Source organism: Excalfactoria chinensis, chromosome 3 (genome assembly GCF_039878825.1).
Source record: "Excalfactoria chinensis isolate bCotChi1 chromosome 3, bCotChi1.hap2, whole genome shotgun sequence".
Taxonomy (NCBI): Eukaryota; Metazoa; Chordata; class Aves; order Galliformes; family Phasianidae; genus Excalfactoria; species Excalfactoria chinensis.
Genome location: NC_092827.1, coordinates 50,181,244 through 50,193,682, shown reverse-complemented (window position 1 = coordinate 50,193,682; position 12,439 = coordinate 50,181,244). Strand labels below are relative to the sequence as shown.

Genomic DNA, 12,439 nt, shown 5'->3' with positions numbered 1-12,439 from the left:
CAGTGCAAGAGCTAAAGTGATGCACCACTGTGACTTGCTTTATGGCTTTGATAGTTCTTTGCCTCAAAAATTTCCTTAGGATGCACTGAATTAATACATAAATTTCCCTGCATCGCTAAGCAAGCCTAATTGTAACTGAGTTGAATTCAGAACTGAAAGTTTTAGACTGTAGGCTGTGGAAGTGTGACTAATACTGGACCTGTTCTTGTAGGTATGTTCTAGTATGCTGTGTTCTGGGCTATAGTTTGTATATAAAGACAATGAAAAGTAAGGCTAATAATACTCGGAAAAGAAGTATGTATTCTAAGAAAAATAAAAAAAAATAAAATCCATGACCAAACCAACAACCTAAAACAAGGACTGAGATCCAGGAAAGGAATTCTATGCACAGTATTTGCAAATCCCATTTTCTCTTGTTTCCTAAGTGAAGAGTTTTGCTGAGTAGCCTGTGTTGGTGTCTGTGCTACAACATTCTCAGTTGACAGTCATCTCATAAACTTCCAGTTCCCTCATGTAGCATTAATCAAAAATTAATCCTTAGTAGAAGTGTTAAACAAACAAACAAAAAAGCTGTTGCAAAGCACTGTGATAATTCTTATACTGTTCAGGTACTTTACACCTGAGCTACAGAGCATTGAGACCCCATGCAGTATATAACTATTTCTCAGTCACTAGATCCCTTCTGTTATTAGTGCTATTGCTCTTCAGGGCCAATATATATGAAGGTATGCCAGAACTGCTGGGCATGCCCAAGGCAAACCTGTTTTTGATAGATCTATACATAATTATTTAGTGTGTTATCTTGGTAGCCACAACGGTGTCTTACTTATTAATTTTTGATGGAGATTAGCATGTAGGCAGCTGAAGGCAGAAGTAGCAAAGGAGAAGCAGTTGAAAATGAATGGTATACTTAATGTGTTGGATGACTTAATTTCCTGGGTTTAATGGCTTTGCCATGGGCATGCTATTCCATGCTATTAACAGTAAACCCAGATTACCACTTTTGGTTATTAATAGAAAAATGAATTCCTAAAGCATTTTCAAGATAAGCATTTCATAAATGCTATGTTTTATTAATTGTTTGCATTAAGAACTTGGCAGTTGTTTCCAATTAGCCTGCTAGTTTAAGGCTTTCATCTCAAGCTATACAAGTTTGGGATTATTTTATAGGTATTAACAAAAAATATTGTCTTACTAACTTTGGTAATGGCTTATTTTTTTTTTCCCCTTCATGGCAGCTAGACAGTTGAAATAGAGATTGAAACTTTAAGAATGAACATAACTGCTTAATCCCTATTTGCATTGCAGCAGTCAGTAAGCATGAAGTCTTTAAATACTTTTGAACCCACACTAACTAGATATTGTCTTCTATTGCTAACAGTACTGTGATGTTTAAATTGCAAAGCCACTGGATTAAATTTATACTAACAAGTATTTGAGGATAAATTATGGTGCAGGTGATGGAAATGTCCATCATTGTCAGGTGGATGGAGGTTTGGGTGTTATTCAAGGGAAGGTTCAAAAGGCCGAATGCTCTTTGCAACTGCGTATCGCTTTTGAGGTGCTGTCCAGGAGGCTGATAAGCATGACACAGCCATATTTGCCCTGCTGTAAAAATCATGTACTGACAGAGTGCTCCAGCAGTTTTATGACTTTCTCTGCGAATGGAGGCGGTGTGCTAGGTGGCTGAGATCTTTAAGAATGGCCATGGCTTAGCTAATGTATGTGTTAGCGGGAGTATTTAAATACATCTTTCACTGCTGGTTCCTTTTCATTGCACTGGGAAATGAGCATTAGCTGCTTTGGTTGCAGCACTCAATGAAGCTTTGTATGCTCCTTACACTTCCCTTTATAGAAAAAAAAGAGATATCAGAGGCCTGAGTCTGGCTAATGAAATGCAGAGTGAAACATGGTCGTTAGCTTGAGTGATGTGGGGCTCCTGAGCCAGCTCTCTCACTGTAAGGAAGCATCTGATGCTCTTAAACTTGCTATTTGGTGGGTAATGGCTCTGTTTATGGAGTTTGCGCAAATGCATTTGATTTAGTCAATTTAAGCCCTGCACTTAAGCAAATTATGAGGTAGGACTTGATTACTGAGAAGTAAATTAGTTTGAATGCATATGAGAGGGTCTTGCTGAGGGTAAATTTACAGTCAAACTATTACATGGAAAGCATAATGTGCAGTACTTGTCAGGTTTGATAAATGAAGCAGGATTGTAAAATTGCCTTTACCTTGAAGAGTGCTTGCATTTGGCTGGCAAGAGCTGAAGTGCAGTGTGCCTTTTGTCTTGAACTCATCCAGGAGGGAGAACCTTGCCCAAAGCCAGAGTCACTGAGTTTAAAAACACTGAGTTGAAGATCTCCCTGTCAATAGGGGAGGATAAGCACGGTGGCCTTTTCAAGCCATTTCTATTCTGTGCTGGCTTTTTATTTTATTTTATTTTATTTATTCCCCCCCTCCCCCCCCCCCCCCCCCCACACACACACAGATTTGGGGTTTTCTTTGCTTCAAGACTTTATTTATTTATTTATTTATTTTTAGGCTTACAGCTAGGCCTCCCTATGTCTCTCTCAAGAGTTTACCCCATGGTACAGGAATATCTACTTTGCTTTCTCACTTGCTCCAAGTCAGTCACATATGACATAATAGGAAAAATGCAAAGAGCCAAACAAGATTTTGATTTGGAATTATGTTATTTCATAAATGAGTAAGAGAAGTATCATGAAGAAAGGAACGTGTCATCACTAACATGACTGATGCTTTTTTTGCCCTAACAATCTGTAATTAATTTCAATCCAAACTGTCAGTTCTTACATCGTGCAAAACAGGATGCAACACAAAACAAAGATGTCACACCACAAAGTAAAAAAGGAACTGTCTTTTTTCAATCAAAGTGACTATGGATAAGAGAAATGCTGGTAAAAATATAAACAAATGAAACTTAAGGGAAGTGGATGAAAAATGGTCCATGGACTGGGCAGCTAAATGGTAAACCTAATTCCCCATCTGCCACAGTACTTTTATCAGTTCCTAAGCAGTAGGAACATCCAGTATCTTTTACAGAAGAACATTGTAGATGCTTTAAAACACAATATGGCAATGTCTGCTGGTGTCTGAGAGTACACTGGTACTGAAGTTAGGTATATAAAACATAATTGGAAGATTAAAATTATATCCCTGCTGAATGATGTATGAAAAGCTGTGATCTTTGTGGCTGTGCTTGCCCTAGTCTTGCACTTAGCATCTTGCAGACCTGGTCTTAGATATATGTTATGGTTGCACATTCAGCTCACTGTACCTCTTGAAACCTTGCCTTGCAAAGAGCTCTACTGGATTTTAATCTATGTGCTGAATGCTTTAATGTAAGTAGAAAGCAGTGTTTTTGTTTTCCTCTCTCTAATCCCTTTGTGGGATGGGCACTAATTAACACAGTGTGAGAAGCTGTGTTGAGTTTTCTGGCCCATAATTATTTAGAAAAAAAGTATAAACAGAATAAAACCTCAAGCACAATTGGAAAACCTACCTATACCCATAATCATTGTTGAATACTTGGAATCTTCAGGACGTGTGAGCACCGTGATAGAAGTAGATACAGGTGCCTTGAGCAGATTTTATGGTGCTTATTTATTTATTTAGTATTCTGTTACTGGGAGAAGTCAGAAACAAACCCCTTTGCCATTATGCATCTGCCCTGGCACAGGTTTCTAGCTGAAGTACTCCTAGCAGTGGCAACTGTTTCTTCTGCCGTGCTATAATGGTATTCCTTACCTGCTTATTTCCCTCTCAGAACAGTCCATGTGGCTGTATCAGTGTATAACAATTGGGCTTGTTGCACTTGGAGAAGACCCCAGAGAGATCTCACTGTGACCTTGCAGTACTTGAGGGAAGCTTACAAGTGGGATGAGGGACTGACTTTACTTGGCCTGATAGTGACAGGACAAGGGGGGGATGGCTTTAAACTAAAAAAGTGGAAATTTAGGTTAGATATTAGGAAAATGTTTTTTACTCTATGGGAGGTGAGGTGCAGAAGAGGTTGCTTAGAGAGGCTGTGGATGCCCCATCCCTGGAGGAGCTCAAGGCCAGGCAGGATGGAGCCTTGGGCAGCCTTAGCTGGTGGGTGGAAGCCCTGCCTGTAGCAGGGGAGTAGAACTGGATGATATTTAAGGTCCCCTGCAAACTAAGCCATTCTATGTTAACTCATATTACGAACCAATGTCAGTGTTTTGCATGTTGTAACCTATTCCTCCATTGTGCATCAGCAATAAGCAGTGCCAGGTAAAAAGCAGGTTTTCTTATTAAGGCCAACCCATTGCTGGTATTTTTATCGATCATCTGAGGAGTCTGTCTGGCCTTCTGTCCATGGTCTGGAAGAGATGCACTGCGGTATTATCCATACTCTGGCCCTTCTACCTCAAGACTTCCCACCAAGCAACAGGATTGTAACAGCAGTCAGAAATAGCAGATTTTTCTTACTTGCTTCAGTATTGGTGAATTATCAATAACTTTGGCTATTCCAGCCAAATTTGCCCTTCCCCCCACCCCCTTTATTAAACCAGTGCAAATATTTGCTCTGATCCTCAAAATAGACTGAATAGTGGCAATAGCACAGTTGTTAACAGAAAGAAGTGGGCTTGAGTGAATACATATGACAAATCAGTTTCTTAAATTGCTGCTGTTCTGTGCCACAGATTTAAGTGGCCATGTGTACATCTCAGGTCACTAGGGAGTTCCTTTCTTTGTAAGAAAGCTCAGCAAGTTCTTGAGGAAGCTACAGAGACTTCAGTGTGTGGTTTCAGGCCTGTCTGCACCTCTGAGTATTTCAGTACTCAGAAAGCTCTATCCTATTCTTGATTGTTCCAAACTGTGGAGGGGAGGCCTCAATTTCTTCTATCTTTCTGCTCCTCTGGGGGACTTTGGGGCCTGCCTCACATGTGCTCTATAGTCCCTTGGCGCAGAGTGCTGGGCACAGACATGGGTGGCTCTTCCTTTCACAAAGAGACAGTTTGCTGGCGTGAAGCTCAGGAGGCCTTTGGTTGTGAAATCAAATTTGTGTTGTATTGTAGCACAGAATCTTAGTGAAGAAAGCCACATGAAATTTACAGCTTTGAGGCCTCAGATGCTGGTCATCTTTTCTTGCTTGTGCCAACTAAAAGCACAGAAGTTGTTGAAATAAATTATGACTGAAACGGGAGATGTCACAATGGGTTATTCAACTTTGCGTAATGTTACATAATGCTACATATCATGAAAGTTAGTCTTTTGAATGCCCAACATCTGCTTTCATTATCATCATTGTGTAGTAATGTGTTGCATACTAAGAGGAAGGCATAAAGCACAGGTTTAAATTTGTGCTCAAAGGAAACAAGATGCAACTCTAGCATTAGGAAAGTTTTATGCAGTGCTCTTCAAAATAAGTAACTCTGTAGCCAAGTGAAAACTGAGGCAGTGTTAGATTTGAGCTCTGTTCTGATGCTGGTCCCAGTGGGAGCATGAGATGTGTAAGAGAGCTGACTGATGGGGTTTTCTTTCCATAGAATATTATTCCTTTGTCAAACTAGGTACTTTAACTTCTAAAGCACTGTCATATGTTGTTCACTAAAGCTGAAATGGAAGCAGTTTGGTTTTTGGAGTTAAAATAGATACATCATATCGGGAATCATCAAGGATTTCATCTACCTGAAGATGTTATTTATACATCTGAGTATAAATAGTAGCAGCATAGCAATACGTAGACTGAATAATATTGGGTTTGCATGATGCATCAGCAGTATATTTAAGGATTGCTTCTACAGAAAGTTCTGGATACTTTTTTATCTGATTATGAAGCATGAATGTCCTGGTTTCAGCTGGGGCAGAGTTAATTATTTTTTTTCCCCATAGTGTTTAGTGTGATGCTGTGTTTGGATTTAGGAGAAAAGCAATGTTGATAACACAGCAGTTTTTCAGTTGTTGCTGAGCAGTGCCGCTCAGAGCCAAGGATGTTTCAGATTTTCTTACTGCAGCCGTGACAGACCAGCTAAAACCAGGACAATGAGACAATAAAAGTGTTGTTTGATTTTATTTATGACAGGAGTTCAGCTTGTGTGTGTGTTGTATGACTTGATGGATGACTGAAGTACTGGTAGAATTTGATATTCAAACATGCAAATTAAAAATAATGTCTTAGCTGGGCTTGCTTTTTAAGCAGTTTAAGTTTTTCTTGTTCATTCTGAAGAAGAATAATAAACCAACAAAACAGTTTTCTCTTTGAGCTTCTATGTAACGATGAAAGCATGATTAGGTTGAAAGCACAAGTATATTATTACCCTTTACAAAGAGTTTAAGTTGAAAAGTGAGTGCATTTGAAATCAAATCCACAATTTTTTCCCCACATAGCAGTTTGCCTAAAGCTAGAGCTGAACAAGGGTTTGTCCCACCCACAGGGTGAGTGTTTGTCATAAATGCCTGAAAGTGTTCTCAGTCAGAATGGGCTATCTTACTTTCAGAGCAGCTCTTGTATTTAATGCCTCCCACATTATGTTGGGCCATGATGTCAGAGGCAGATGTTGGTGGTATGGCAGTAGAGGTTGAGCCTTCCTGCAAATATTCTGTTACATGTTGCTGTGTGATGGATGGAAGCAGAAGGGCAGTCTGAAAGAATGGCATCTGATGTGATGGTGCCCATAAAGCAAAGATGTGGAATTGAGTTCCTCCATGTGGGGAAAAAATGGCACTCACTGATATTCATCAACATTTCCTGAATGTTTATGGGGACTGAACAGTGAATGTGAGCACCGTGAGGCAGCAGGTAGTGCATTTTTAACAGTGGTGATAGCAGCAGCATGTGTTGCCTGAACTGATGTAGATTGTCATAAGTAAAGTATGGCATGCAGGATTTTATCTCATTGTTGACAAAAATGCATGGCTAACTGTCAATGGTTTACAGACTGGTTTGGCCCAGTTCTATAACTAGTGGGATGGGGGGAACCCATGGATCCATGCCCCAAAAGGGAAAAGAGAAAATAGGAGAAGGGTAGAGAGATGGATCTAAAAACAAAACAGTGGCAATGATCTGAGGAGAAACAAACTAATTTACAATTTACTAAATAAGATATCAGAATGCAAGATAATGCGCTGTAATACAACATACTACAATATAATTAGAATTCAAGCTAATAAATCAAATAAAATGAAAGAGTGTCCGAAATCCAAAGGCCTTACTCTAATGCTGAGGGGAGATGATCAAGGGGGCTAATACACTACTGAGATCAAAAGGGAAGAGGAGGACTAATGACCTACAAGGGCCTTTTATCTTTTCCCTCTGAGTGGAAATGATAACAGCACAGTGAACAGTCTTCTGGGGGAATGTAGTAGTTCTTCTCTTCTGGGACAGGTACCTGGACCAGTAACACTTTAACTCCCAGTGCTCTATGTGATGTTATGATGTGGAATACCAATAACAAAAAATCATAAAACCATGGCACTGATGGTGATGCCTATATTGAAAAATAGTGTCTTGCAGCTGGGAACTTGCACTATCAAATAGCGTTACTGTGCTTTTAGTTGTAGCCTCCATGGAAATACATAGGAAGCATTACTTTTTGCTGTGATGTACATACAATCTTAATGGTACCGGAGTATGAAATTTTTAGTTTTGAAGTTTAGCAAAAATCCACCAAAATAAGGATTTAAATATACACTTCATAGATGTTAGTGTGCAGCCCTGAACTACTGGGAAGATTTTTGGCACAGAAAGCAGTGTTGTAATCTCTAACAGTTTGAATATGGTTCAAAGCCTGCTATATTCTGCATTTTTGGTCTGACTAGAGACTACCATGCTATGAATCTGTTGCACAGTGTAAATAAATAAATAAAAGTCATTAGGGATCATTCCCGGACACTCTGCTGAATCTTCAAAGGCTAAAAGCCTTTCTAGCAGTGCTTGATGCATCCATTCAATGATCTATTAACAAAAATTAAGCAGTTTTTACAATTTGCTTTTAACTTGTCCATTTACTAAAGTAGCGGTTGTTTCAACCTACTGAATTTATTTCCTTTAGCAAAGAACAGCAGTTGGTTGATTTATTTATTTATTTATTTATTTTCCCCCTCTGATGTTTAAGAAATGTAGTAATGTACATCATTTCATTGTTTTGTTCCTCTCCCACACATTCCTCCAAGGCCATGCAAGGAAGAAATAATTCAGTAGAGCACAGAATATAAAAGTCTCATTTTTTTCAATTTCTTTTATGCAGAAACCCCAGCATTTGTTTCTAAGGCAAATCTGTCTTTGTGACAGACCATTGCTGACATATGTCTGAGCAGGCCAGTTGCAGTTCTCTGCCTCTGAGGGAGGGTGTAGAACTGACTTCTGGCATTCTTGTCTCAGTTGTCTCAATTTCTCTTGCCTCTGAAGTCTTAAAAAATATAAGAATTTGCAAGCAAGCTTATGTTAAAAGGAATTCAATGTGCTGAATAGAAAAATGAGAGCAGGGGAAAATGTCTTGAACCTAGCAAATGCCTGTGGGTGTAATGGGCAAAATGGCTTGGCTGGTTCTGGCTTTGTATGGAATTCATGTTAACATCAGAAAACAGTCTGCAGATGAGTTTTTGGGTTCATATTTTTTCATGAATTCTGTAAGTATTCAACTGTATTTGAAATCTTATAGACTATTAAGCTTCTCAAACTATCCTGAAATATTACATGGATAGGAGAAGGAAAATACAGGTAACACAGGATAAAATAAATGCATGAATGAATGCTTTACACTTCGAACATGCATAACATTGCTTGGCCATTAACTGTTTATTAACATTGAAAGACCAGTTGCAATTGAAAACTGGAATGCCCGCAGAAATCAATTCAGGGCTTCCCAAAAAATAGCTATTTTTCTTTGAGATGCAGGAGTTGGAAGGGACCTCAAGAGACTATTGAATTCAGCCCCCCTGCTGAACTGGGTACCCTACAGTAGCTCACACAGGTTGGTGTCCTGTTCTCTGAATGTCCCAACGCCAGCTTTGCAAAAGTCAAGCTTGATAATATGAAAAAATCCATAGAAAAAAAAAATCCATAGAAAAAAATAAATAAATAGATGATTTAGTGATTATTTCCTGATCTTATAAAACACACTGAGCACTGATGGAGAATCACCAGAATTTGGCATTTCAGCGTGAATCAGAGAAGCAAGTTCTCTCTTCCACTTGATGCTTAAAATGCTGTTTGCAGAACATTCTAAATTTTATTTCAGGAAGATCTGGGTTGGCTACTGCATTCAGAATACTTCACAAACTGACAACATCAAGCATTAGAATCTAACCAACTGTTTGTTTAGGAAGGGTTTGATTAAATCTATGGTAGCAAAGATTAGGATCGTGTGCCATGCAGTGCTTTCTGGGGTTTTCCAGCTTCATCTCCATTCTGTTCTAATGCAGTAGTGTCAGTTCTTGCCGTCCTTTATGAACTGGGATTGTGAAGTGTGCTATGTGTAACTTTAAGATTGCGTAGTTGCAGGGAGGTGATATCAACATTTTTTTAAATTACAGACCATTTTAAACCATCTCTCCAGGTATACGAGTAGAACCTGATTCTACTCTCTTAAGTCCAGTGTTCAAATAATGCAGCAGTAATTTTAGATATAATGTGTTGTTTGTAGTGATGTCAAATAAACCAAGCAGGAAGAAATATTTTCCTTCCCTGACCGTAGTGTAACAGCAGCCACATAAAACTTACTTCTGAAAACTGCTGGAAGTGACCAAAGCAAGCTTTTTTGAAACAAGGTAAATACCCACTTTAAAAATGAAGGAAAGAGGTGTGAATAAGTACACGTGCATTATCCTCAGGCTGGTAAAGGAATGTAAGCACCACAGCAAGCAACACCTGCTTAATAGGTGATCTTGTTCAGCACATGTATGCTGAAATATATCCATTTCAGACTACAAGGAAAGGGAGGGGGAGACTAAAGCAAGATGTTTTTTCCCACTCCCTTAATAAAAAGGCAGGGAGAAGATTAATTATGTTCTCTAGGTACCCTGAAAAAGCCACTTGAATGTACCACAAACACAACTCACATACTTGCATGGAGACATTTTATTATGAATGCAATGTATATATAGTTTTTTTTGTTTGTTGGTTTTATGTTTTTAATCTGAAATGCTTATATGAACAGGCCCATATGAGCTGAATGACGGTTAGCTTGCAGGGCATGACACATGAACACCCTTCAGCTCCAGAGCTTTGCTGAAGTTAATCTCTTGAGGTTTGGCAGTACCCTTGGTGAGCTTCAGAGTTCGAATGCATCCTTTGAAACGAATATTAGTGGTCAATCCAAACTGAGTCACGCCATCTGAGGGAGGGAAAAAATAAAAAAGCAAAAGGGATTATATAAGTTTGAGTTGGTACTTCAGGTTTTTAATTCTTTTTTGTTTGTTTTGTTTACAAACTGGAGGGAAACATAATGATAAATACAAGAGAATTGACAATTTGCAAGCATTTTAACTGTGCTTTCAGAAAGCAAACTGCTATCAGGTAAGATTGGTTGTCTATGAACAGATGAACAAGCATTCATTAACAACATAGTGGTAGATGAAGGTGATTGCAGAGCTCAGCCCGGTTTGGAATTCTATTCAATTTCTTCTGCTCGAAGAAAGTTCTCTCAACACTTTCAGACTACTAAGCAGCAAATTTTGATTAGTATCTTTTAAAAAATCACTTGACTCTACAGCAAAGATATTTATCGGAAAGAGATGATGATCTTGCATCTCTCTGTACAGGCTGTTGTACATTTTCCAATTCCTTAAATTTCGCAGACTGATATATGCAGTGCCTTGCTATTTCAGTGTTATTCTTCCAGTACATTGAAATTTTCAAATACTACTACTACTTGATGAACAAGAAGGTACCAACTGGGAGAAGTGGGAGGCCATGTGCATTGTGGGAGAAGGCAGAAAGTATCCTTGCTCTTTTGTGACCGTATCTCCATTTGAGACAGTGCAGGCAGATTGGTGAGAATCCCTTAGGGATACAGAACTTATTTTGAAATGGAGCTGGATGCAGAAACAATTTTCAAGCCAAGTGATACAAATGTGGGTGCTTTTATCCATCAGCTTTAGTGTGCTAGTCCTAATTGCATTTAAGATATTATCAAGACACAGTTCCCAGAGCATGAAGTAAAGCGTTACTTGTGCACTGAATGCTTACCGGGATATCCTCCTACAAAGACGGGGTCATTAGTGTCTGCTGAGGTCGAGGCCCTGTTTGGGCTGTTACCATTCACCTGTCTGTCATCCACAGTCAGCTCCAAACGGTGTTTGATCTTGTTTGCAACAACCTTGTGCCACTGCCCATCACACAAGCTGGCTGGTGCATCAGGCTCGTAGACAGCAGAGAATCGGCCTGCACCATTGTCAACGTGAAACATCACCTGAAATCAGGATGTGAAAGTGAGCTAGTTCTCAAAATTGTTATACAGTTCTTATTTCTGTTGCATTTCTGTGTATTTTAAATCAACACGCTTGGATTATACACATAGGATCTGTTCCTAAATCAAAACTTAAGTATGGATTAATGTCCTTCATAGGCTCAGGGAGGCTCTGCATTATGTCACTCAGATAAATGTGAGTAGAAAAGTGCAAAATTGTTGCATAGTTCATCCATTTCCTCATTTTTCCCTTAGTTTCTGAGTCCCCTCTCTAAATAGTTATCTTTAGAGAAGGGAATACTGACTTATGCAAAAAATGCATAAGAAACTAGCATGATTGATGAAAATGCTTTTCCTCAAAGCTTTTCACATTTTTACTAACTTAAGTATTGATGTTGCAGTTTTAGTAAACTCAAGTGCTACAGAATCTTTTAGAAAAAGTTTGTAGAAACTCTGAATGTATAGGAAGTGGCAAGTCGAGCAAGTAAGGCAATCCTGATACTGACAGATATATCTTGAGATTGGAGTAGTAAGCATGCATTTAAATTAAATATGCTCCAAGAGCCATTATATAGATTCAAGACTGACTGGCTACTCACTTTTCCATCCACTAATTCGATGCCAAGTCCATCCATTTTCTGGCTGCTGACTCCTAGAAGCACACCATTCATTCGTGCTGTGCGGAATTCAAATTCCACAAGCAGATCTGTTCCCACCTTGTATGCACCAACTTGGAGAAAAAAGGGAAGGTATAGAGAAGTGAAGCATTCATTTACATTATTCCTAATAATTACACAGTGTGTTGCTGGAGTAATGCAAGATAGTTACCCTCCATAATGTAGCATTATTAAGGTACTCCATTTCATGTGAAATCAGTGTAAGAAATGATAATGGTGGCTGTACTGAGTCTGAGCCCTTGCTTAGAAAGTCATGTGTTCTATCTCTAGGCAAGATAATTGAATGTTTTAAGTGAGTTTTTTCTAGTACTGGTCTTGCCTTGCTTCCAGGCAACAGCACAGAACGTTTGGAAAACAGCTTCTCTT

At 38.9% G+C, this 12,439-nt stretch overlaps 1 protein-coding gene and 1 long non-coding RNA gene across 3 annotated transcripts in view; one reads left to right on the top strand and one right to left on the bottom strand.

The window, feature by feature from the left end:
• Positions 1-12,439, top strand: part of LOC140250263 (uncharacterized) — a 30,884-nt gene that overhangs the window by 1,595 nt on the left and 16,850 nt on the right. The gene's annotated exons all lie outside the window — the stretch shown is intronic.
• LAMA2 (laminin subunit alpha 2) overlaps positions 10,050-12,439 on the bottom strand; it is a 308,934-nt gene continuing 306,544 nt past the window's right edge. For both annotated transcript variants that reach the window (XM_072332884.1, XM_072332883.1), the window contains 3 exons: positions 11,996-12,126; positions 11,177-11,399; positions 10,050-10,322 (listed from right to left, as the gene is read on the bottom strand). In XM_072332884.1, the coding sequence (XP_072188985.1) occupies positions 10,168-10,322; positions 11,177-11,399; positions 11,996-12,126 (509 nt within the window). In that variant the 3' untranslated portion in view covers positions 10,050-10,167. The remainder of the gene's footprint in view (positions 10,323-11,176; positions 11,400-11,995; positions 12,127-12,439) is intronic.